This window comes from Takifugu rubripes, chromosome 1 (genome assembly GCF_901000725.2).
Source record: "Takifugu rubripes chromosome 1, fTakRub1.2, whole genome shotgun sequence".
Taxonomy (NCBI): domain Eukaryota; kingdom Metazoa; phylum Chordata; class Actinopteri; order Tetraodontiformes; family Tetraodontidae; genus Takifugu; species Takifugu rubripes.
In genome coordinates, this window is record NC_042285.1 from 18,245,214 (window position 1) to 18,268,272 (window position 23,059).

At 47.1% G+C, this 23,059-nt stretch overlaps 4 protein-coding genes and 1 non-coding gene across 14 annotated transcripts in view; 3 read left to right on the forward strand and 2 right to left on the reverse strand.

The window, feature by feature from the left end:
- The window catches only part of LOC105418387 (ABC transporter F family member 4-like), a 239,284-nt gene that overhangs the window by 116,222 nt on the left and 100,003 nt on the right, over positions 1 to 23,059 (forward strand). The gene's annotated exons all lie outside the window — the stretch shown is intronic.
- On the reverse strand, positions 42 to 4,810 carry gpr143 (G protein-coupled receptor 143). The gene is made up of 9 exons (XM_003961860.3): positions 4,498 to 4,810; positions 3,835 to 3,944; positions 3,533 to 3,627; positions 3,263 to 3,355; positions 3,042 to 3,151; positions 2,746 to 2,854; positions 1,878 to 1,995; positions 1,555 to 1,807; positions 42 to 460 (listed from the first exon to the last, which is right to left on the reverse strand). Exons 1-9 carry the CDS (start codon positions 4,751 to 4,753, stop codon positions 357 to 359), a joined length of 1,248 nt encoding a protein of 415 aa, XP_003961909.2. The 5' UTR covers positions 4,754 to 4,810; the 3' UTR covers positions 42 to 356.
- trnar-acg (transfer RNA arginine (anticodon ACG)) lies at positions 5,851 to 5,923 on the forward strand. The gene has a single exon. It is a non-coding gene; the product is annotated as a tRNA-Arg (tRNA).
- Positions 6,850 to 11,685, forward strand: LOC101072447 (ankyrin repeat and SOCS box protein 9). 2 transcript variants are annotated; one of them, XM_011609118.2, is made up of 7 exons: positions 6,850 to 7,384; positions 7,522 to 7,601; positions 7,715 to 7,822; positions 9,778 to 9,928; positions 10,141 to 10,275; positions 11,051 to 11,239; positions 11,359 to 11,685. In XM_011609118.2, exons 1-7 carry the CDS (start codon positions 7,306 to 7,308, stop codon positions 11,514 to 11,516), a joined length of 900 nt encoding a protein of 299 aa, XP_011607420.1. In that variant the 5' UTR covers positions 6,850 to 7,305; the 3' UTR covers positions 11,517 to 11,685. The 2 variants fall into 2 exon arrangements, with proteins under 2 accessions (XP_011607420.1, XP_029703047.1); XM_029847187.1 differs by having other exon boundaries at positions 11,051 to 11,258; positions 11,359 to 11,489.
- Positions 12,799 to 23,015, reverse strand: mospd2 (motile sperm domain containing 2). Its single transcript, XM_029847142.1, has 15 exons — positions 22,861 to 23,015; positions 22,703 to 22,760; positions 22,217 to 22,372; positions 21,405 to 21,491; positions 21,154 to 21,308; positions 20,177 to 20,237; positions 20,022 to 20,060; positions 19,798 to 19,922; positions 19,322 to 19,495; positions 16,137 to 16,255; positions 14,136 to 14,229; positions 13,906 to 14,002; positions 13,661 to 13,781; positions 13,475 to 13,577; positions 12,799 to 13,292 (listed from the first exon to the last, which is right to left on the reverse strand). Exons 1-15 carry the CDS (start codon positions 22,891 to 22,893, stop codon positions 13,140 to 13,142), a joined length of 1,575 nt encoding a protein of 524 aa, XP_029703002.1. The 5' UTR covers positions 22,894 to 23,015; the 3' UTR covers positions 12,799 to 13,139.

The following is a 23,059-nucleotide window of genomic DNA, read 5'->3' on the forward strand; positions in this document are numbered from 1 at the left end:
ATTTGTCTGAAATGCCTTTTCTGTGGGACACAACAGCAAACTTGTACATAAGGATTTAATGTATTATAAAATGTGTGCAAAAATACAGGAATGACACTAGAAGGAAACAAAAAAACATTCCGTCTGAGCCTAAATACATATAACCTAAATACATTTGTTAGAGGGTTATTAGTTGTTTTTTTGTTTTGTTTTTTAAAGTCAAGTTTATTCAACTGGCTGCTGTGAGACAGAGTTCAGGAGCTTTTGGGCTGTTTCAGAAGTACTAACTGATGAATAATATAAATGAACTTGAGACAGGTGTAAACTAAAGAAACAAGAACCACATCCTGCTGGAAAAAGTAGAGATCGGAGGGTCTTTAGTGCTTCACAGAGTTCTCCAGCGACTCCTCATCAGCGTCTACATCCTCATAGCCTCGTAGCTCGCTGGAAATGTGGATTTCAACTGTACTAGACTCTGAACCTAGCAAGACAAAATAGGGGGAATTACTGCGGGTCACTGCACATTTCACTGTCACAACGGCTTTGTCAGAGCGCAAATGTATTTTGGGAGTTTTTGTAATGGCATCCTGCAGTTTAGGCACGACAGCATGTAAGCTGCATCTGACTAAAGAAAGAATCCACACATCCTTTCAGGGTTGCATTAATGGAACTTTATTTCTAAAAGGACTCAGTGACACAAAACATTCAACAGCTTTTGTTTTGTACATGATACAGTACAGAAAATGACTACAAAACTTTACAAAATGTTTGAAAAATCATCCCAAAATACATTTAGAATCATCAAAACAGGCCTTTTTTTCTGCCGTGACAGACATTTCAACTCTTAAAAGAAAAACTTGTCATCTAATTCTAATATTCAAGCGTCTCATGAACCGTCCCAAGATTTCACTAACTATTGGAGGAAGGATAATCAGCAGTAACAGGCATGGGAACCCTAAAGACTAAAGAAAAGGTGGCAAAAAGGTGACGGAACAAATAAGGAAATGAGCCGACTTCACACAAACCTGAGGAGGGAGCCTCGACGGCTCCAGTCAGTCAACTACAGTCAGGAAGCAGCGCGTTGCTCCGCAGGGCCCTCAACGCATCATATCATGTCCCACGCACCTTTTCTCTTTATTATAAATATGATACTGAGGACGTTCCTGTGCAGTCGGCGTAAACACGACTGTAGGACAAACGACCTCGCAGCAGATCACAAAACATCAACAAACGGCTCGAACAACTGCACCTTTTACAGCAAAAAAACGGCTCAAATCAAAGCGTCTCCCTCTAAACACTGATTCACGCACGTCCCTGAAAGGAAATAAGGGTTTGCACACGTTCGTTTGCGCGCCACCGTCGACGCGCAGACAAAAGCATCAGTGACGGTCGTCACTTTGTCACGCGCAGTCCAGCATCACATGGATAACATTGGTTCCTCCGGTCGATTATCTGCCCTAGCTGTATCAACCGCAGGGAAAACCGATCCAGTCTGGGCTCGGTGAGCTGTGGAGCGTCACCAGCCCTGGTACACAGGTGAGTGGTTGCTGTTGCTGCTACTGAAAGCCCAATTACCTTCTGAGAGGATGCTGACGGTGTCAGAATGGTGGTGCCCGTTCCCCAAGGAGGACTTCTTGGCTTCCTGAACATGGCTCTGGTAGAGCAGGGTGGCTCCCACCAGAGGATTGTGGCTCGTGTTGGGCACCGATGTGGAGACAGACTCCCAGGCCAGTTCCCTGCTCCGCCGGGGACTGAGGTCCACGTCAAAGCCCGTCCACCCGTGAAAGGCCAGTGTGTTCAGGAAGGCCTGCATGGGGTTCAGGATGCCCTGAAGGAGTTGGAAAAGGCTGGTCAGACGGATGAAGAGGAGCTGCCCTCATGCTGTGTGGACGACCAACCATGATGAACCACGTGATGAGGGCCGTGTTTCTGACATCCCGGAAACTGCTGTCGTTGATGTCCGCCTGCATCTCCAGGTAGAAGAGGAGGCTCTCGTTGATGATGTTGGGAACCCAGCTGGAGGAACAGCACAGGAGAGGGCAGAGCCATCAGCGAGACCACAACTGGAAATAAATCACGGGATGAGACGTCCTCGTGTGAACGTGCAGCTGATTTCTGACGTGGATATCTTCATTTTATCTCCAGGGAGGAGGACGCATGGTAATTGAGCCTGACTCATGATGGTCACCCTCCTCAACAATACTGCCATGTCACTCCCATGGAGCATTTATTTAAGTAATGTTCTTAACTAACTTCTACTAAACATTTTTTTTTTTTTTTAGCTTTAGTTGGTCACACGTTTTCGGTTGTACTCTCTGGGATATTTTCAGTTTTTATTTGCTCCCAGATAAAAACATGAGGCCATTTAGACGCGGCAAAGACTTCAGCTATGTTTAAGAATACCGCTTGATGACTGATTTGCAAGGACACCTGACACCCAGCAGAGGGCGCTCCAGCTGCGACAGAACCATGGGGAGCCTTCTGATGGCAACGAACTGCAGTTAATAAAGCATCTGAGGTCGTGCATGATTCTCTGTTATTGTCAGACAGCGGGAAAGGAAGTCCAGGGAAATTTACTCTTCCAGAAATGGTTTGGAAAAAAACACCCCATAAAAACTCAGCACGAAGTCACACTTTTAAAAAAAAGTATTAAAGAACCTAATTCTGGCACGCTAATTATCAGCGCTGGTATGAGAATGGAGTGGTGGTAACAATCTTCTCACCTCGCTCTCAACAATAAAGGAACCTGTAGAAGAAGCCACCTACCAAATAACAAACACCAGCATGATTTTAAAGAAGCGTATTTTTATCTCGTTGGCCAGGCGCCGCTCGTTTTCCGTGTAGATTCCCTGTCGTCCCTTTAGCAACGACGTGACTGTGGAAGGAAGAAGATGAGCAGAGAAGGTAGACAATTAGTGCCAAACATCAACAAATATGGACTTAATTAATGCAAACTTTTATAAAGTTTTCTTCGTTTACTTGAATAGTTTTGATGTCTGAATCATATAGATTACAGATAACTGCCTCCGATATACTGCAAAAACACCCCCCCCCCCAATGACCTGCTGCAGTGGTCCGGTTAAAGAAGATGGGGTTGGCAACAAAGACCAGCAGCATGGGCGCGTATGTGGTGATGTAGTGAGGGATGGCGTGCTGGAGGCCTTGCTCACAACTGCAACAACAGCACCAGACCTTTCAGGAAAAGACAACGTGCAGCTTGTGAAGCAGAGGAGAGGCTGCGCCGAGCAGCAGCGTCTCCTCCACCGGGCTGGAGGAGCCTTACTCGGAGATGGACGGGTAGTAGAGCATGGCCACTCCTTCAGTGCACAGCAGCAGAGCCAGACCCCAGGTAATCATGTGGTAGAGGATGATGGTGCTGTCGGGGGGAGGAACAGTCATGAGACCGCAGCTAGCAACACAGGAGCTCCACGTTGTGGGGATGTGTGTTCTGCCTGTGCCTGTGCACGTGTGTGATGATTCTGAGGTGATTTCAGCGCCTCAGGTGTGGAGGCGATAACGAGCTGCGACGGACGTTGGCTGAGGCTCGGCTCACCTGATCCCTGCAGATGTTTTCACCACCAGGAAAACGTCGACGGCGTAGAAAAAGGTCCACCAGAAAGAGGCGCTGAAAAACAGCTGGATCCACATCTGCAGCACAAAACAGGAAGTGTTCAGGCACAAGTTGCACGGTGGAGCCGAGGTTCATTCACTGTTCTGCCCGAGGCCTGTGGTGACGCTCAGTCCTGCATGTGGTGCTCATGCACGACAAGACGTGACCCACGTTGAGCTGTGGGATCGAGATTCCTCGGGATCAGCCGTGTCCCCGAGCTTTGTCTGAAAACACCCCACACCTACCGAGCTGCCCACGCAGTAGACCTCCGGCCAGACCGCAGTGCTGTTGGCCACTGAGATGCTGTCGATGATGTTTGGCAGACCCAACCAGACGGACGACCGGAAGATAATTCCTGGGAAGAGATTGGAGCTGATGAGAGAGACCAAACCTCATTTTTCTAAAGTGAAAGGAGGGAAACGCTCCTGTTCTTTCTGTTGGGAGAAAAATGTTGATACATCATCGGCACCAAACATGTGTTTCAGAACTCCGGTTGTGTTGTGATCAGAGTGTTTCCATTTCCTCCACCATCACAGCCACACGAACAGAGGCACTTTTAAAAGTGTCCGTTTGCAGGGAATCACACCTTCAACACACCCACATGTACCCACAGTGAGTCAGAGGAAGAACAACAATGTGAAAGCTGGAAACTATTAATGCAGCAATATTTCTTTAAGAACCATGCTGCGAGCACGTGGCAGCTCTGACAATCATTTCTGCCAAGAAGCGATGTGCAAAAATGGCTGATAGATCTCACATTAGTCGTGTTTAGTGAGGGATGTGAAGCCTGTTATGAGTGTCTGACACAGGAAAACATAGAAAACCGCCCAAAGTTTAATGGTGCAGCAACAAGAAATGAAATACTGCCGCGCGTAATTCATCCAGAAAGAAGCAGATGGAGCGTTTACCTGCGCATCCCAGCATGTCGCACACGCTGATGATCAAGAGGATCCGAGAGGAGGACGCGGGCCTCGGCAGCGGGTACTGTCCCAGCCTCCTGTATCCTTTCCGCTTGGGCAGGAGTTGCAAAATGGAAAATAAAAGGCTGAGAACCGCGCTGCCCAGAGTCAGCGTTCCGAACAGGACCGGCTGGAAGGTGACCACAAAGTCCGTCGCCGCGTCCCGGTTCGGGCAGCAGAACGTCTCCAGCCGGGGGGAAGCCATGGTGCGCCGGAGGAGACGGGAAAAGAGGACAGGAGGGAGAAGTGGGCTACGGTGTCAGAAGACAGAGACAAGAGAGAGGAAACGATCGGCTACATGACCCAAGAGTGAGAAATCACGGGGTTTGAATCATCATGTGCTTCCATTTAATCCCTGCAGTTGTAGCTTAACTGCGCCAAAGCAGCCGACAAAAGGCTGTTGTGCGCTGTAAGATGTTGTTGCCTGGCTGTAATTTAATTCATTTAACATAGAAAAACACTATGATCCAGTTAGATGCTAAAATACATGGTGATTTGTCAATATATAAAATATGAAAAGTGCTTTCTACAGTTGCAGTGGAATCAATTATAGTGACACGTTCAAATGCACACGTAAAACTGTCCTGGTGGGACACGTGAGCACAAACATGAGGAACACGCCAGCTCTGCAGCATCATGTCAGGACGAGTCAAAGGGGAAGTTTGAGACACATGACTCAGATTTTGCCGACAGGCTGAAGCTACCAACTGTTGATTCCAGCAGTCTTCTACTGGCATAGACTGGACACACGTGGAGGCATTATTGGATCACTGGTTTCAATCGTGCCAGTTCACAAATTCAGAGCATCAAACCAATCCTGAAAAGGGCTGATGAATGTCAAAGATAAAGGTCAGGCAGCGTCTTCTCACACACCACGTGCACAAAAATCTGAGAGAGAAGATTAGAAACAGTGAAATAAGGTGGTGGACTCTATCTACGAGCTTGTTTTTCCAACTCTGTTCATTTCCAGGGCCGATTAAGGCCGCCACGCTCCTCAGCGTCTCCACCTGTGCAGTTCAGAAGTTCAGGAGCAGATGGAAGCCAAATGAAGACCCTGATGGTGCTGGTGAGGTCGGGTCCTTCAGCAGAACACACACAGACAGCTTCATCGTTACTGGATCCCCGTCTGAATCCCAAGGCTCAGCTCCAAACAGTCATCCTGCTGCTCCTGTCAGCGTTCACATGACCAACAAACATCACGGAGCTTGTGGCTTCCCAGTGTCTCTACCCTGTTTGACACGAGGTTGGAGTCAGAGCATCACTAGTTGCCAGCTGATCTAATCTCTGAGGCGCCATCCCTGTGGGCCAGTGGCGCAATGGATAACGCGTCTGACTACGGATCAGAAGATTCCAGGTTCGACTCCTGGCTGGCTCGTTAGAGTTTTGGGGGCAGTCAGGCTCTGAACTGGGACCCATTTGTGGACTAAAACTAAAACGTGGATCGTGGGTGGTTACAAGAGAGTAGCCAGAATAGAATAATGAGATTGGATTATGGAACCAAGGAAAATACAGATGTCACATCACTAGGATGTTGTGCGTGTTTTTATAATACATAACATACTTTTAACAGACTCTACAAAAAAAAAGGAATTAAAAATAAATAATTATTTTTTCAGCACAGCTGGATCAAAGTTCTTGGTCAGAGACCTGAAAAAACTGGGGTGGTAACGTTTGAATCAGATTGAAACTGGAAACAAAGCGTGTGTGGCTGTGAGTATTCCGACAGAGACAGAGAGCTTTTATTCTGCTCATACAATGGAATTCTAATCCTCATGCACCTTCTCTGACAGGTCAGCTGTAATGGCCAGTTAGTAGGCTGCTGCTGCAGCAGGGGATTAACGCCGCCCTGGGGGGGTCCGATCGCTGCTTCTACAACCATTACGCTACTGCTGCCCCCTGCTGGACGGAGTAGACTGCTATTACTGCTTTATAACACAATGGTCTACTTCAATGGTCAGCCTCAGTATGTGACTGGAACATGACTCCACTTTTTTCCTGCAGGCAAAATGTGACCAAAATAACCTGCCAGCAAACTTCAGCGACGACATTTTTTGATATTAACAATAGTAATACAAAGACTGTCAGTACTTTCCAAATGGTTTCAACAGCTCAGTGGAAAACACACTTCTTATTTTACGTGGCAGAAATGTAAACTCTGCCTACATCACACTCGTGTAAATTGCGTAATGAACCACGAGGGCTGCAGTGAGGGCATCCTGATCTCTCAGAAAGATCACCCCCACAGCACATTTAAACCATGCCTCACAGCCCACTTTAAAGGTCGCTGTCGGTGACCCTGTGACAGACTCAGAGCCTGAAAAACAGGGTCTTCCTCAACCAGCCACACCAGCAGATGCTGCCTTCGGCTGTTTCCAGTCGGGCACTGAAGTTGTTCCCGTGTTGCAGATGATGGGCGTGGATACGTGGAATCAGGTTACACTATGGTGTCAGACCTGTCTGACAACCGCCCCCTCCCTCCCCGTCAACCAGCCTCTTTCCTGCAAAGCAAAGGCTCTTTTTTGTCCAAAGAGGAAATGACATCAGAGCTCCTGGCAGCGCCGCAAACTCAGTGGAAACAGATGAGGACCAAACGTCTCTCATGTGAGCTTTGACTGGGAGTTGCACGCGATCGCTCGGCTCCTCTCAGGAAACGCCGCCCCCTCCCCCTCCCCCCACGCCCAAACCCTCCAGGCGAAAGAACGAAACAACACTCAAAGGGCTTCGTCAAAAGATCTTTGGAAACAGCCGCTGTGAAAAATGTCTGCTGGACGCCGAGAGACGCCGCAAAACCGTACATGTCAGGACGCGGTGCTTTTCTCCAACTCTTTGATGAGCGGTGAGTGGCTGCTGGCGGTCCCACTGCAGCTGGAGCCCATTCAGGGGGGGGGGATTCAGCCGGCCAGCCGGACGCATGCTTGTTGTTTGAAAACATTACTTTTGACAGATGTCTTTTTTCTTGATGTCTCCACCCAGATGTTGAGTCAGACTGGTCTCCCCTGCACGACGCCGCCTTCAACGGACGCGTCCTGGCTCTCCAGGGACTCATCGGACAGGTGAGGACACCTCATCACTCATCTGGTTATGAAGGAGGAACTGGGCTGGGCGGAGACCTGTTGAGTATCAGTTTGTTTTGAAACCAAACCCCCGGTGGGGGATTTGTTCGCAGGGGACGTGCGTGAACCTGAGCACCCTGGACAGGGTCTCCCCCCTCCACGGAGCCTGTGCACGGGGCCACCTGGCCTGCGCCGACCTGCTCATCCAAAACGGGGCGAACGTGAGTACGGCAGCCTCCTTCTGAGGAGGTTCTTGGCCAATCACACTCGACCCCGGATGATTTAGGGTGACGACGGGTTGTTGTTCTTCTTTCCAAGGTCAGTGAAGGACACGTTGGCAGGGTTGTGTCTTCACGTGTTTCAGAGATGGTGAACCATCAGTTCTGATCAGCTGAGTTCAGGACAAAATATCAGATTCACATACAAACAGAATTGTTGTTCCACAACAAATCCTCGTCTACTCGTGAGCTGTTTCGCAAGAGGAATCGCACCAATGAGGCGGTTACACGAGCGTGAAAAGTGGAAACTTGAATCTGAAGCAAATATTCTTCAACTTGTTTTCTCCCGTCCAGCCTCAACTTCCAGTTCTCAAATGTTCTTCCTTCCTCCTCCACATATATTTTTAGGTTCTCCGCTGGTCGAGGTTCTCCAGCCACAAACCCCTCCAGTATTGCGTCACCACGTTTCACCACTGCTGGAATGATCAGAAACTCCATAAAGGGGATAATGATCAGAATTTTTTGGTCCACATAAAAAAGTAACCCCAAAACTTGGATAGTAAGGTTTTGGCCTCTTGAACGCCCCCTGCTGGTCAGTTACATCACAAGAACAAGCTCCTCATTGTGCTCTGCTCCCTTGGCTAATTATTTCTATCAAAACCATCCACATAAATTAATATTGAATATTCATATTTAAATCCCTTCCTGTCACACGCTCAAATGAAATCAAATCAATCTTTATTTATATAGCGTCTTATACAATCAAAATTGTTTCAAGGCGCTTTCCAGAATCCCAGGGCCTGACCCCAGACAAGCAACAGTGGCAAGGAAAAACTCCCCTTTAACAGGAAGAAACCTTGAGCAGGACCAGGCTAATGTAGGGGGACCCTCCTGCTGATGGGGAGGGGGGTAGAGAGAGAGGAGAGGAGAGGACAAATTAACAACAATAAGCTTTTTCAAAGAGGTAGGTTTTAAGTCTGATCTTAAAAGTAGCGATGGAGTCAGCCTCCCGTACCTGGACAGGGAGCTGGTTCCATAGCAGGGGGGCCTGGTAGCTAAATGCTCGGCCCCCCATTCTACTCCTAGAAACTCTGGGAACCACAAGTAGACCAGCATTCTGAGAGCGGAGCGGTCTATTGGGCTGATAAGGTGTCACTAGCTCCTCCAGGTAGGATGGAGCTAGGCCTCTGAGGACCTTGTAGGTCAGAAGAAGGGTTTTAAAAATTATTCTAAATTTAACGGGCAGCCAATGAAGAGACGCCAGTACAGGAGTCATGTGATCTCTTTTGTCAATACCTGTCAGAACTCTGGCTGCAGCATTTTGGATCAACTGGAGGCTTCTTAAAGAGGAGTTTGGACACCCCTGGTCAGAAGTTACTCCTAGATTCCTCACAGAGAGACTAGATGTTAGTGAGATACAATCTAGAGTGATCATGTGATCTAATCTATCCCTGAGAGGTTCAGGACCAAACACCATGACCTCAGTTTTTCCTGGGTTAAGGAGGAGAAAATTTGAAGACATCCAGGACTTATGTCTTTAAGACAGGTCTGGAGCTTCACTAACTTCTCTGTCTCCTCTGGTTTCATGGATAAATAGAGCTGAGTGTCATCAGCATAACAATGAAAATTTATCCCATGCTGCCGAATAATGTTCCCTAAGGGAAGCATGTACAATGTGAAGAGGATTGGTCCAAGTACAGAACCTTGAGGAACTCCGTGGCTAACCCTACTGTATGAAGAGGGAACACCATGGACATGAGTAAACTGGTATCTATCAGATAGATATGATCTAAACCAGTCTAGTGCTGTCCCTTTAATCCCAATCACATGTTCCAGTAACAGGATGCTGTGATCAACTGTATCAAAAGCACGCTGTGACCGTGGACGACGTTACTAGGACAAAATACACCTACACTTATAAACTACAGTCAAATAAAGAGTCTTAATGTCTCTGCCAGGTTAACGGCTCAACAGTGGATGGAGTCACTCCTCTGTCAGAAGCCTGCGCCCGGGGCCACGGGACCATGGCGTCGCTGCTCCTTCAGCGTGGGGCGAACCCCTCGGGGAGCGACCACACCAACTCTCCAATCCACAGGGCTGCTGCCAAAGGTCAGAGGTCACATTCCATTGATACTCACTCATAATCTATGCTGGACCAGCGCGGAATGCTGCCGTCAACACATCAGAAAAGCCCGGCTCAGTCATGGAAAAAGGGGAATTGCATATTCACCTCCTGGGATTCAAGAATGTCAGCAGAGCTTTTCAAAAACAAATCTCCTGATTCTAAGTGAGCGGGTCCACTTTGTTCTGATCCTGCTCAGGTCACCCAGAGTGCATGGATCCTCTGGTTCGGCATGGTGCAGACGTGGATCAGGTTATTGAGCAGCAGGGCTCCCCTCTGCACGTCGCCTGCTCCAATCAGCACCTGAGCACCGTCAGGAAGCTGCTGGAACTTGGTGAGAACACCGACCTGCTCTGTGAGCGTGCACAGGTCAACCTGTCATCCTGTTGGGTTTTATTTTAATGCAGTTAATTCAAGTTAGACGACGTCACCTCCCCCCCGAAAAGGCTTTATTAGTTCCAGACTCTTATTCTGCTCTCCTACCTTCAGTTAGAATGTAGAAATTAAACTGCAATGGACAGAACAGAATCAAACATTCGGGTGCTAAACTTACATCAGCCTTTCTGCAACATGAACGAGATCCTCATTTGTAACTTTACCAAGACTTTAATGTGTAAAATCAGCTTTTGACTGACTGTCAGGAGCTGTTTTGTATGTTGGGCACTGTCCTCTGAGCAGGTTCGCTCTTTTAAATGTCCATTCCTGCCAAAATACCAACCAGTGACAGGAAAACCTGGGAAAACAGCAGCAAGAGGCCAGAATCCCTGATTTTAATCCAGAATTTCCTTTCTGCGAGGCTGCTCCTGCAGGGTCACCAGTCTAATGTAATGTTAGAACACAATGGGTGACAACACAACGGGGACATCACCAGAACCGATGCCTCACGCCACACAACAAAGATGCCATAGGAGTGGTTCTTCTGCAGAGTTCCTGGCAGAAAATATTGCAACAATAATCCATAATAAGAATAAAATATTTTGAGGGTTGCAACGACCTTCTTAACCACGAAAAACACTTTATTTTCCAGCATAAAGCTGTAAAATGCTGTAGGTGGTAAATGTCAGGCAAAAGGATGTGACGGTACCTCATGGGTCTGCCTTCTCCTCCAGGTGCTTGTGTAAACTCAAGCGTGCGTGGTGAATCTCCTCTGCACATCGCTGCTCGACTGTCCAGCCCTGAGCTGGCGTCGGTCCTGCTCGACCACGGGGCCGCTCCCTCCCCGAGGAACTGGGAGGGCAAACGGCCGCTGGACCTCGCACCTCCGGATAGTCCGGTGGAGAGGCTGTTGAGACAAGGAGGTAGTGAAGCCTAGACGAAGCAAGTAGCCTCTCTGTGGGGTGGGGGGGGCAACGGCCTTTACATTAATGAAAACGTCTCTCTATCACGCCTCCTGCTCCGCTCCCTGATGCCCCCCCAGAAGTATCTCCGCTGATGCAGCTGTGTCGGCTGCACATCAGGAGAACGTTGGGAAAGTGGAGGCTGAGGGGCATTGATGAGCTTCACCTCCCCGCCGACATTAAACGGTATCTTCTCTACCAGTCAAACACGGGAGGAGAGCCAACGCACCGATATTAGGCGATGTTACACTTGTGGGACAGCAGGGGGCGCACTTGCACAGTCGTACTGAGAAAGATCAACGTTGCTTCAGAAATGTTGGTAGGTACGTTTGATTCCACCTTATCTGTAAATAAAATAAAATCCAGGGCATTTCCTGTGATACTTTAGAATAAAAACCTAAAAAATATATAGAGGGTAAGTGCCTCATTTGTATAAGTGAATGCAAACAAGTCACATTTTAAACCGTTCTCTTTATTAACTTGCACGTTCACACACATACACACTTTGTACTGTGCATGAATCACCTACATGTTCTAACGTCCTTAGAAGGGATGTTAAAGGAAATGGAAGCATGAGTGGGACGCAATTTGAACTCACCCCTGTTTGTGTCACACAGTCTGCTGAGGGATCAGGAATTATCATCCAGTTTCCCTGAGCTGGACATTTCCATTGGAAATATTGTCCTTATTTCAAAGCAAAACGCATTCGCTCCTCAAGCTTCACGAGCTGCATAAACTTGCAGTTACAGTCGTGAAGTGGTCCTTAGACCTGGCAAAGTACGGCCGCCGTGCTGACAAAAGCTTCTTGAAAGCAGCGTTCTACTTTAACCAAGTCACAGTCACCTCGAGCGGGGCGAGAGCCCCCGGCGCCACAACCGGGCCTTCGATTATAAACGGTGTTAATGAGCTTCTCGCCTCTCTGAGGATCCTGTACTGAAACGCCGGCCGATGCTGCGATTGGCTTTAGCATTAGATGGCTTCAACACGACCTTGTTTCTTATGAATGCAACTTTTAACGAGATGAACCAGGAGGTGACACTCGCCCGGCGATAACAATAAATCAGTCCAGTGGTTCTAATCAGTGCAGGATTAGTTTACCCCCGATTCCTTCTAGCCATCAGCCAGGCGAGCAGCTGCCATCCGACAGCGAACAATCTCCAAGAGTAGACGCCAGACAAACCATCCCTAATAACCCAGCTGCTGCCGTTTCTCACGTCCCGACCGCTCTGGGCTCGATCTTGTTATAGATATCAATGCTAAGCTACAACTGGGTTACGCCCCATCCTTGTGAACGCAGTAATTGCGTTGGTATTTTTAGTCGTCGGGCGTCGGGGTAATTAAAACAAACAGGAGAGATAGTGAAGACGGATCTCTAGTGGTTCTCTGGATTGAGTGGGGAGGTTTTAGTGAGGTCAAACGCTGCTGTTTTCAATTAAAACACCTCAGCACTAATGAGGCTTCCTGAAAGAGCGCGAGCACATGGGACCAGAAGCTCAGCTGCTCAGACACATAAACGCATCACGTGTTACAAGGATTTATTTTACATTTTGTTGATTTATACAAAATTGTACAGTAGAATCAGAAAAATAGCTAAGTTATAATAAATACAACTTCATTTTCCTGTGAGTAATCGATGATTTAATATCCCACCATTAAAAGTGTTTTAGTTGTTTTTACTCAGAAGATCCTCTATTTCTATGGAATGTCCGCAACAGCTTACGTTGCAGGTCCATAATTCTAGCGTCCTCCCCTCCTCCCAGGAGCCGGGGCTCCAGAGAGGGTTCGAGTCCCTCAGCCGGGTGGCCCGAGGCCCCACCAGGGGGCGTCTGTGTGTCTCTACGCTGCTTGGTCACACGGCCGGTCAGGAGGGCTGCGCAGAGGTGCCCAGCAGATAGAGGCACAGCAGGGTCAACATCAACAGGACCAGCACCAGCACAGTCAGGACCTTCTGGATCCATAGACAGGTGTTGAGCTTCTGCTCCAGCCGGGAGTTACAGGCCATCAGCCGCATGAGCTGGTGGGAATGAACGAAGGAATAAATCAGAGAAAGAAAGAATTTTTTGTGGTACTTTACGGCACTTGGATTTCTCCAACTGTCAGGTGCTGGAGGGCTGATAGATGTAGGTTTCTATTTCCATTTCTACAGGAAAAAAGTCCATTTCAGTAGAACCAAGTTCTCCTTCCACCAGAACTCACCACCATGCTCAGCTCCTGCTGCCCGCTGGTCGCCATCTCAACAGGAGCGTCCCTGAGCGGCGTCCCTGTGGGTTTGGCACCTTCCAGGACGTGACAGCGTAACCTGAGGGCGAGACACGGTCCAGCGGGAGGCGATGTCACACCTGAACCGGCTGGGAAAAGAGAAGGTGTAAATCCTTCACAGACCTGTGCTCCATGACCTTGGCTTTGGGAACTTCTTTCCAGAAGAGCGCGAGCTCTTGAGAGCCAGCGTTCTCCATCTCAGCAGCCATTATCAAGAATCTGTCCTGTGGAGAAGCTTGTGAACCTGCACCAACATATCGGAACAAAAGAAAATGAATGCTGGGATACCGGAGTACTGGGAGTCTCGTATACTGGAGTGTCGTATTCCCAGTAACAGGACAGATGCAGCGAGGGTGACGGCCTTGTACCTCCGTGTAACGACACCACGATGTCGACAGACGCTCCAGGCTCACAGCAGCTGCTGCTGGGTTTGACTCGGTACTTCTCGGGTGCTGTGGTCCTCACCTGCAGAGTATACGTCCATTCTTAGACAGCTCAATGATGCTCGGGGTTTCACAGAAGCAGAACAGACGCAGCTTCCCTCTTTTCTCCTGAAACAACAGCTCATTGTTTCAATAATTTAGTTTAACACACTCACCTTGAAGGCCACTTGGTTTTTAGCCACATTGCTCAGAATTATGAGGCTTTTTCTCTCAGTTTCTACAGAACCAAAGCTCAGTTCCTCTGCAGGGCTGGAGAATAGAATGAAAACACACACACACACTTATTCCTGCATAGATCAACAGTCACTGTGTGTCTCAGCCTTGTTCAGATGCACCATCTACATGATGATGATTAATAGATTTTGCCATAGTTTAGCCAGGTTTAACAGGTCCCAGTTAAAGGATGTGCGACTATGGACACATTAGGATAGCCGAAATGACGTGCTGCTCCCGTAGATGTTCATTAAATCTGGTTGATACAGACTTTACAGCTACAGTTAAAAAAATAAGACTTTTGCTGCATAAATCAAAACAAATCAAACAACAGGTGCTTAAAGCCGTTTCAGTGAGTTAATGGCATCATGTCTGCAGATAGACCCTGGCAACAGTGTGTCCTCGTTTTCGTGAAAGATCTCAGAGCAGAAAAGTAGCTGCTGAGGTTTACTTGCTGCCTGATATCTTCATCTGAACGCACGAGTCTGTTACACTCGTGCATCACAACTACCTCCATATTTACCTGTAAATAAAACAGAGCCCTGCTGGCATGAAGGCGGTGATTTAAATGTAAAATCCAAATCTAAAAGCTAAACTCACAGCCAGATGCCATTTGTCTCATTATCTGCTGCTTGTAGAGCTGCTCTGAATGCTCCGTTTAGATAAGGTCAGGCTAAAAATAGCCCCAAAATGAACAAACTCAGCTTCAGTAAGTACAAAATGTTCAGTGTCTTTGGGATTTCACCTTTGGCACTAAGTAACCAGCATAGTTTATACTTCTCTATTTGCCTCAGCTGAATAAAGCTCCCTGTTGATACAGCGTGGTGGCGTTTCAGGGGCTTAACTAGGAACAAAGATTCATTGTAGATGTAGATTCTGGTGCTCGGTGGCTCGGAGGTTCTGGAAATCATTGCTAAAGCCCAGAAAACTGATTCCAGTGACACTGACAGCCCATTAACACAGCAATCATTTCATTTTATTAACTTCACCACCAGAAACCAGAGCGGTCGCATCAGAAGTGTTGTCTGGAATCAGTGACCACGTGGACGCTCCTGGACCAAAGGACTGAGTGGACATGACGACGACACGTCTCAGATTTCTAAAACATACCTGCAGTCTCTAAAGCCAAAGGCGCTTCACCATTATGTCTTCGTCACGTCCAACAGATCAATTAAAACATGTTCGGTGCCTGAAGTAACGGGCGCTCTAAAAGTTCAATTGATTACTGGCCAATATCTCCCTTAGCAACTGATTGATGGCGTCCTTAATGCCTGCCCATATCTGATGAGATCATTCGGGCTGTAACAGTACAAACACGTCGATAACGACTCTGGGCAGGCACACGAAGGGGACATTTCCATCGATATCTACACGACCCCCCACAATTTAGAAGTAACAGACTGCAGGTGTTGTAAATATTCTTAATGTTCAGACAATCTACAGTGTGACTTGGGAACGGTTGCCGAGCGCTAAGATGAATCAGTTTTGATGGTTTTGGGCTCCACACTCAGGGCGTTCTCTGCTCCTCCCAGAGGTCTTTAGCCCAACATCACCTCCTCCAGCTCCGACGACCTCGTAGGTCTTCAGACGTTGTTTCAGTTCGTGGAACCACTTCAGAGGACTGACCGTCCTGTCCTGTTTGCTCGACCCCATGAGAACTCATTTAGCCTCGAAGAGACGTCTTCATGAAATTATCCTGTCATCTGTTATTAGCTACTGAGATTAAACTCTAATGATGCGGCTGTACGCTGATTGACCCCCCCAAAAGACCGAAGATGAAGTCAACAGCCGCTTCCCCCAGTAAGAGTTGTGCAACACCTCGAGGCAAACAGCCTCATAAAACACCAGCAACAGTGTTTACAGTCAACAAAGGTGCCGTTTCAACACCATCAGGAGTGACGTTCAGAGGCGTGGGCGACAGAGGGGCGGGCGGGACAACCTACCTAACGTGCAGGAGGTGACCTTTGAAGGTGGTGAGTGGCTTCCTGGCTCCCTTGTACTTGGTGCTTGTCTCTCCTTTATCATTGTCCTCAGACCTCAGGCTGTCCTCCAGGAAATTGACCTGAAACCATAAAGGCCGCTCGATCACCAGAGATTCAGATCATTTGAGCTCCTTCCCTTTATCTGGACCCGTGGTTAATAATATTTTTGACTGGCATCACTAATGAGTATTGGGCCATGGAATGACTGATTCTTCCCAGTTTCAAAATGGACCAGGTCCATTCGAGGGCGTTCAAAATAACCTTAAATGCTGCCTTTTACTAGACCGAAGCCCAGGAGTCGTTGCATAATTCAGAAATTAGTTTCACTTCAACAAAATATGCACAAACTTTGCCCTAAATCCTGCGCAGACGCATCAGCAGACCACAAACATCTGACTGGGAATACGTTCATAAATGTGATGACTTGGGGAGGAAATGGAGGCTTTCACGGTGCTTTCAGATGCAGATGTTGCACAAAAACAGATGCAGGCGGCGCGAAAGCGAGCGCACATGACAGGAGAAAGCGAGGGGAGCAAAGGTGAGCGGTTCGTGCATGTGACGGGAACATGTGTGACTCGGGAGGGGGGGGGGGGGTGTCGTTTGCAGAGGTAAGCAACAAGACACGTCATCTTAATTTCCTGGCTGACTGTCCTGCAGCTGCCACAATGAAGACATCAAGAGATAATCGGCTGATGATGAAACATCTGCATTTATTCATCATTTTATAAAAGAAACTTTTACGTAGTGTCCGTTAAAATCAACCAAAGATTGTTACACTGAACAACGAAGACAATGGCAGTTCAACATGAAAATCAAACCAAAGAAATGATTGATTCTTTCATCAATATACAGACCATAAAAGAACTGATGGAGTGTCAGTTAATACAAAGCAGATAAAAATCGGTGAAATGTGAGTGTCTACTGATCATACAGTACAAAAAGCACATGGCGTTACAGTGAGCAGCCCCCCGCTGAGCCAGGGACCTGGGAGAGGATCATGTTGGAGGACAAGGCACTGCTAGGCTGTGGTTAAAAAGGCCCTTTGAGAAGAGATAAAAGGCTGCGCTAAAGGTTCAAGTCTAGCAGCTTGTAATCTACAGTTAAGAGATAAGAAAAGGAAAGGACACTTGGTTATCACGCTGTGAAATAGAGATGGACCACGTCATCCCCCCCCCCCCCCTTCCCAGCCGTGTTGAGATCAGTTCTGCGCGACTGGAGGGGTCAAAGTCAAATGTGAGTTCCAGGACAGGTCAAAGGTCGAATGTGTTCAGGGGCGGAGAGGACATCGCTGGGCTTGTGAGGAAGGTGCACTCACAGCAGCTCCAAATCACATGAGCGCAACTGTGTGCAGAAACGGTCCGGCTCCTCGCAGAGGTGTGAATTTACACTGACTTACCACCAGCCCTTTTTCTTAAGAAAGAGAGAGAGAGGCAATTAGCTTGCTGAAAGCCTGAAGCTGTCAGCCAAATGTTGCCTGGAAATCAGAGGAATCCAGGTCATGATGGGATGTGGGGGAGGCTTGGTTTCATCAGACGACAGAGAGCTGAACACAAGGTGTTCTGCAAAATAAAACCATGTCACAGCGCTGCAGAGGACCCGGCTCCTCTCTCCTATGGTGCAAATTGGATTTATCAGACACAACATCAAGGTTTATCCGAGTAATAAATGACATCATGCTATTGTCTTAAATAATGACTTTGCTATATCCCACTTGCTGTATCCCTGAATTAATCCACCCCTCTTGCATCTATGGAGTGTGTAACTATGGTGTTTCCTCAGAATTCTGTGTTTTTAGGTTAAAATTAAACACACATTTAGGCATGACTGAGCACACACACAGTGTGTTTGCAGATTGGCTGGAAGTCTTACAGACTAAAGTACCGGTAGCGTCACCCTCACCAGCTTCATAATCCCAGTGTTTGTGCTGCCAGAGTGCTGGTTAAACTAGTTCCTCTCGGCAGCCTGTTTACCCTCAGAGCCGGTGTGACTGTGTTTTATATGAAGGGCTGATGTGTGCAGAGTTATACTAAAATGAAGTTTGAACTGCCCAGAGTTGGTAGTTGCTCTTTTCCCACAGCAGCCGTTCCCTGACACGTCTTAAAAGGGAGACTCTCATGCGCCTGACTGTAGCTGATTAAGAAGATCAGGAAAACTGGCTGATTTTCATATCTCTGATTTGTAAAACCCCAAATCTGTTGTGTGTGACCAATGAGGTGTTCGTCAACAACAAGAGTATTGTTTGTTTATTGGGGCCGTGTTGCTGCGCCCCCCTGCTGATGTAGTCGGTGTCCTGCAGGCAACCGACTACACCAGCTCTCAAAGGCTTCTATGACGTAGGTCACGACCCGGAGCGTATCGACTGTCGTCAGCTGAACTACAACATTGATAAGAAAGCTGGTAGATATCAGTCAGTACCAGCTGCCATGTTGAATAATGAACCCAGAGAATAAATAGCCACATATGTGCATTCACTCAGATTACTGCCTTAATGCGCTTCATCCATTTTCATGCAGGCTTCCACTGAACGCTGCTCGCCAGAAAAGAAACTAAACAGATTAGGAAGCGAGGGCTGGATTGTCCTGTAGAGTGAGGAGAATATGTGACTAGGAGTAATGGCGTTGACACAGGAGAGGACTTTAGCTGCCGACATATTTGGGAGGAAGCTTCCAGATCATCTTAGTGACAGGGCTATACTGGGCTCCCTGCTGCTGTGTGGTGGGGAAGGGGAACCAGCTGCAGCAGGGAAGAGCTTAAATGTCGGACTCCGACAACCTCTACACGCCACATGAGGAGCTGAGAGGATGAGAGAAGCAGAGCGGGGCCTGTGATGCGCCGGCTTTGCTGGCGGGATTTAATTGTGGCCAAAGACATGATGAGTCACCTTCACAGACACAATGAGCAAGAGCTTAAAATTTCCCAAATCAAAGAGTATGAAAGTCTCTAATCTCAGGCTCGACTCCAAGAAAGGCAGCAAAACTAGAAAAAAACTTCAGCTACAGAGGAGAGTTTAGTTTATGTGACACGCATCTACATTTCTGTGATCAAAACCTCCTCTGTGGTCCCAATAACAGCAGATGTGTGATGGACTGCAAGCAAATTTATGTTAGTAAAAATACGACACGATTTCAAGAAACCACAAAATGTACCTTTTTGGGCTTGACAGCAACCTCAGAGCTGAAGCTGGACTCAAGAGCATCTTTGCTCTCTGCGTCAGCCTCTTTGCTCTCCATCTCGTCCTCACTCGCCACCGGCCCGTTGTCACAGAGCGGCATTTGGAAGTCGTCATCAGGAAGGGGGGGGTAGCTGTATTTGAAGGGGTCCTGAAATGCAGATGGTAAAGTCCTATTATATATATACATACACACACACAGATTAATGACTGCGAGTCTTTTTTGGTGTGGGAACAAACAATTCATGCTGAGAATGAACATTAATATCAGTCAGCAGCCACAAACCACCGCTGTGTCTGCAAATATGCTGCGGACAGAAAATTCCCCGCATTATAAAACAATTCTCTGCTGATCAGCGTTTCAATCGGCCATTATAACTAGTAATTTTTACTTGATTCAACACACGAAGGTGGGCAAGAGTATTGTCCATTAAAAAAGGAATAACAACGTACCGTTCCACCCATGTGTGCTGGCAGGTACTCTGGTCCTATGAACGTCTGGACCTCAGATTTGGAGGCAAATCTGAGCTTGCTAATTGCCTCCGGACCCAACCAAGTCTTCACGATCTTCCATGCAGCTGAAATACAGTAATTTTTAAATGCCAGCTGTGAAAGGAAATGCAGAATAACTGAAAATGTGATGTGAGATAATGAGGGAAAAGTGAGCTGAGGCTCACCATTCATGATCCAGGGCATATCCACAATGATCATTTTGGCTGAAACCAATAAAAGTGAAACAGCTTTAATTCCCTTTTTAAAGAGGCTGTAAGTTCATGGCAGTTTCGCAAATATACCACTGGAGATTTCCACTGTTGAACGTTAAGTAACTTACATAAAAACTTGGGGTAGTAAACTTTGAAGCAGTTGATAATGTACCTCACAAAATCCATGTCCTAAAACAGAGTGGAAGAAAAGGCTCTTTAGGTTATGAAAGACCCTGAAGATTACGTAAGGTTCTCAACAGGGATGTTGTTGTTCACTGTTTACCGTGATTAGAGCTGCGGCTCATACGCAACAAAAAATTCATCACAAGCGTCAGGGAATGAGCCCCCGCTAATGATGTCAGAGGAAAAAGACCTGAGGATGTAACGTCCCCCTGTTTTACACTCACAGGACCTTAAAGGCAACAAAAAATAGCTCGGCCTGTATTTTTGTTTGAGTTTCAAAGCGAATGCAGATCCATTTGGTTAAATGCTAAATGTTTATCATCTTATGGCTTCTTTCTTTTTAGTGTGGTAAGAATCGTCATATAAAACAGGCAATATGTGAGAAGATATAGCCCTCCCTGGGCTCAATAATTGGCTGGATGGCTCATTGCTATGCAGGAGACTTTAGATCTGAGCCTTAATGAGATCATGCCCGCGACCCCTTCGCCAGCTCAGACTGTGATTGAGCGTGTCTCAATAAGGCTGCGCTCTAAAATGATCCTCTAATCTACTCATTTCGTATTTTATTTGCATGAATATTTATCATGTTTGTCTTGGTTTTATTGGGCATTTGGATTTAATTGAGCCATTTATTCAGGAAAGAGCCCCGGCCAATGACGTGCACTCTCAGAGACTTTCTTCAAGCCGCAGCACGGTGGCTCTTACGGATTAGACAGACCAGTAGAAATGACCAACAGGATTTAAAGGTTACTTTAATCTACAGAGTAGAAAACCGCTGAAGAGCATCGGCCCCTGCAAGACCACAGCTCAAATATGAGACAGTCAACGTGACTCCAGGGACACTGTAGGGAAAAGCTCTTTTACTGGCTCACTTACATCTGTTTGTTAGAAATAACAGGTATGTCTGCATGCAGTCACTTACGATATTACTGATGCCAGAGTCGGACATGTCGAACACAACAGTGAGAGGCATTCCAGGTTCCTTCTTGGCGTACCGCTCTAGCCAAAAGGCAACATACTTCTTCTTATCCAACACTGTTTTTGGGTCTTTGACATGTAGCTTCACTTTGAACCAGACTAAATAAAGTAAAACAGCCATTTGCATTGTTAATAAAACAGGCCAATGAGTAAATACAAAAAACTACGTTTGTGCTGTAAGCAGTGTGAACGCACATAGTTTGTTGCCTTCTTTGTCGTAGCCATGGAGGAACACGGCACCGGTCTCGAACATCCATCTGGGAATTACACTCTCGGTGAGATCTGAAATATGCAAGCACACACAAATTACACATTTCACTGTTGTGTTACATGCACTGCCTACAGCGAACGTTACAGTGCTAAACAAAATAGCCAATGCCTACAGCAGAAACTAATCCTAAAATGTTGCCGTTTATCAAATAACGCATCTTTAAGGGGCCCTCTGCAAGTACAGAACAGATACTGCCGATTGGCTTCCTGTGAATGACATGCAGATTATATTTTCCTGGGTCTGCAATGTTTGTACCACATCATTACCGTCTTTTTTTCCCCTGTTAAATATTCCAGGTTTCCTAAAAGTGACAAAACAGGGCCTTTGAATAGTAACCGCCCCAATAAGCTTCACTTCCAGTGATCAACGATTTGACTGCATTTGAATCCAGTGCAAACTGGATCTGAAAACAAAAAGTGGGGATTGGTTTTAGAGCCAAAGCCTGGAGACAGAGGTGTTCTACACACAATGACACTGTATGGGCCATCCATCCCACCACGCCGCAGCACCACCGACAGCGTGTCACAGCTTCACAAACACCTCAGTGCAACAATGCCAACAGTGATATAGTTTAGGCAGCCTTTAACACATTTGTACTTTCAAGGTAGGTGGAATTTTGAAAGTGAGGGCCGCTATTACAAGTCCCAAACACTCAAGGACAGCTTGTGGTTTCCTGGTACAATTGTGCTATTTAATGCATTGTGTAGTAGGGGATAAAAACCCATTGGGCTCATACCATTAACACCAAACTCTTTCCTCCATTGAAGGCTTTCATCAATCATTTTCAGGGCATCATCTACAACATAAAGCCTCCATGTCAGGTAGCCTTCCACCAGAGCATCTTCACTCTGGAGCCTTTCCACGTCTCTGGAATCGTATTTTTCTGTTGAATCTAGAAGAGAGACAGAAACAAAGTGGGACAACATTCATATGCATCCAACTGACACTGCCTGGGGAGAACGACCATGTTTGCGGTGAACTCAAAGTCCACCCGGAGGCCATAACGACGTGGTCTTAACGAGAGTTCCGACACAGAGCTAATGTTAGCTAAAGAACTGTCAGAGCTTATCTGTCATTTAGGTCATGTCAGAATCGTGAGTGTGGAGAAGCGCTGGCAGATAACTACGGGAAGTGAAGAGTTATCGGAAAAACTCATCTGGCTGATAACAAAATCAACCTTTACGCGATGAGGAACTTTCGGCTGGTTCAACATGTCATTTACCTTGGAGAAACTCATTTGTAAATCTCTGTCTCGTCTCCACAATTTTCTTCTCGATGTCCTGTCAAAACAGTTCGCGAGAATTGGACAAGATCTCCTACTCGAATGAGTGATTTAAAAAAAAGAAGAACAGATCACATTCTAACAGTAGCTGAGGGTACCTGCTCTCCTTCGCGGTGATCAAGTTCAGCCATATTCAACTCCGAGGTTCCCTTTCAGCGGCACCGGTGCCCCGCCAGCTAGCAAGTTAAGCTAATGTAGGCAGGAGGAATCAGTGCAAAATGTGAAACTGTCATTGTGCCGCTGCCATTTTGGTTCAGGTCGTAGCCACGCCTCCTTATGGGATGTTGATTTAAACAC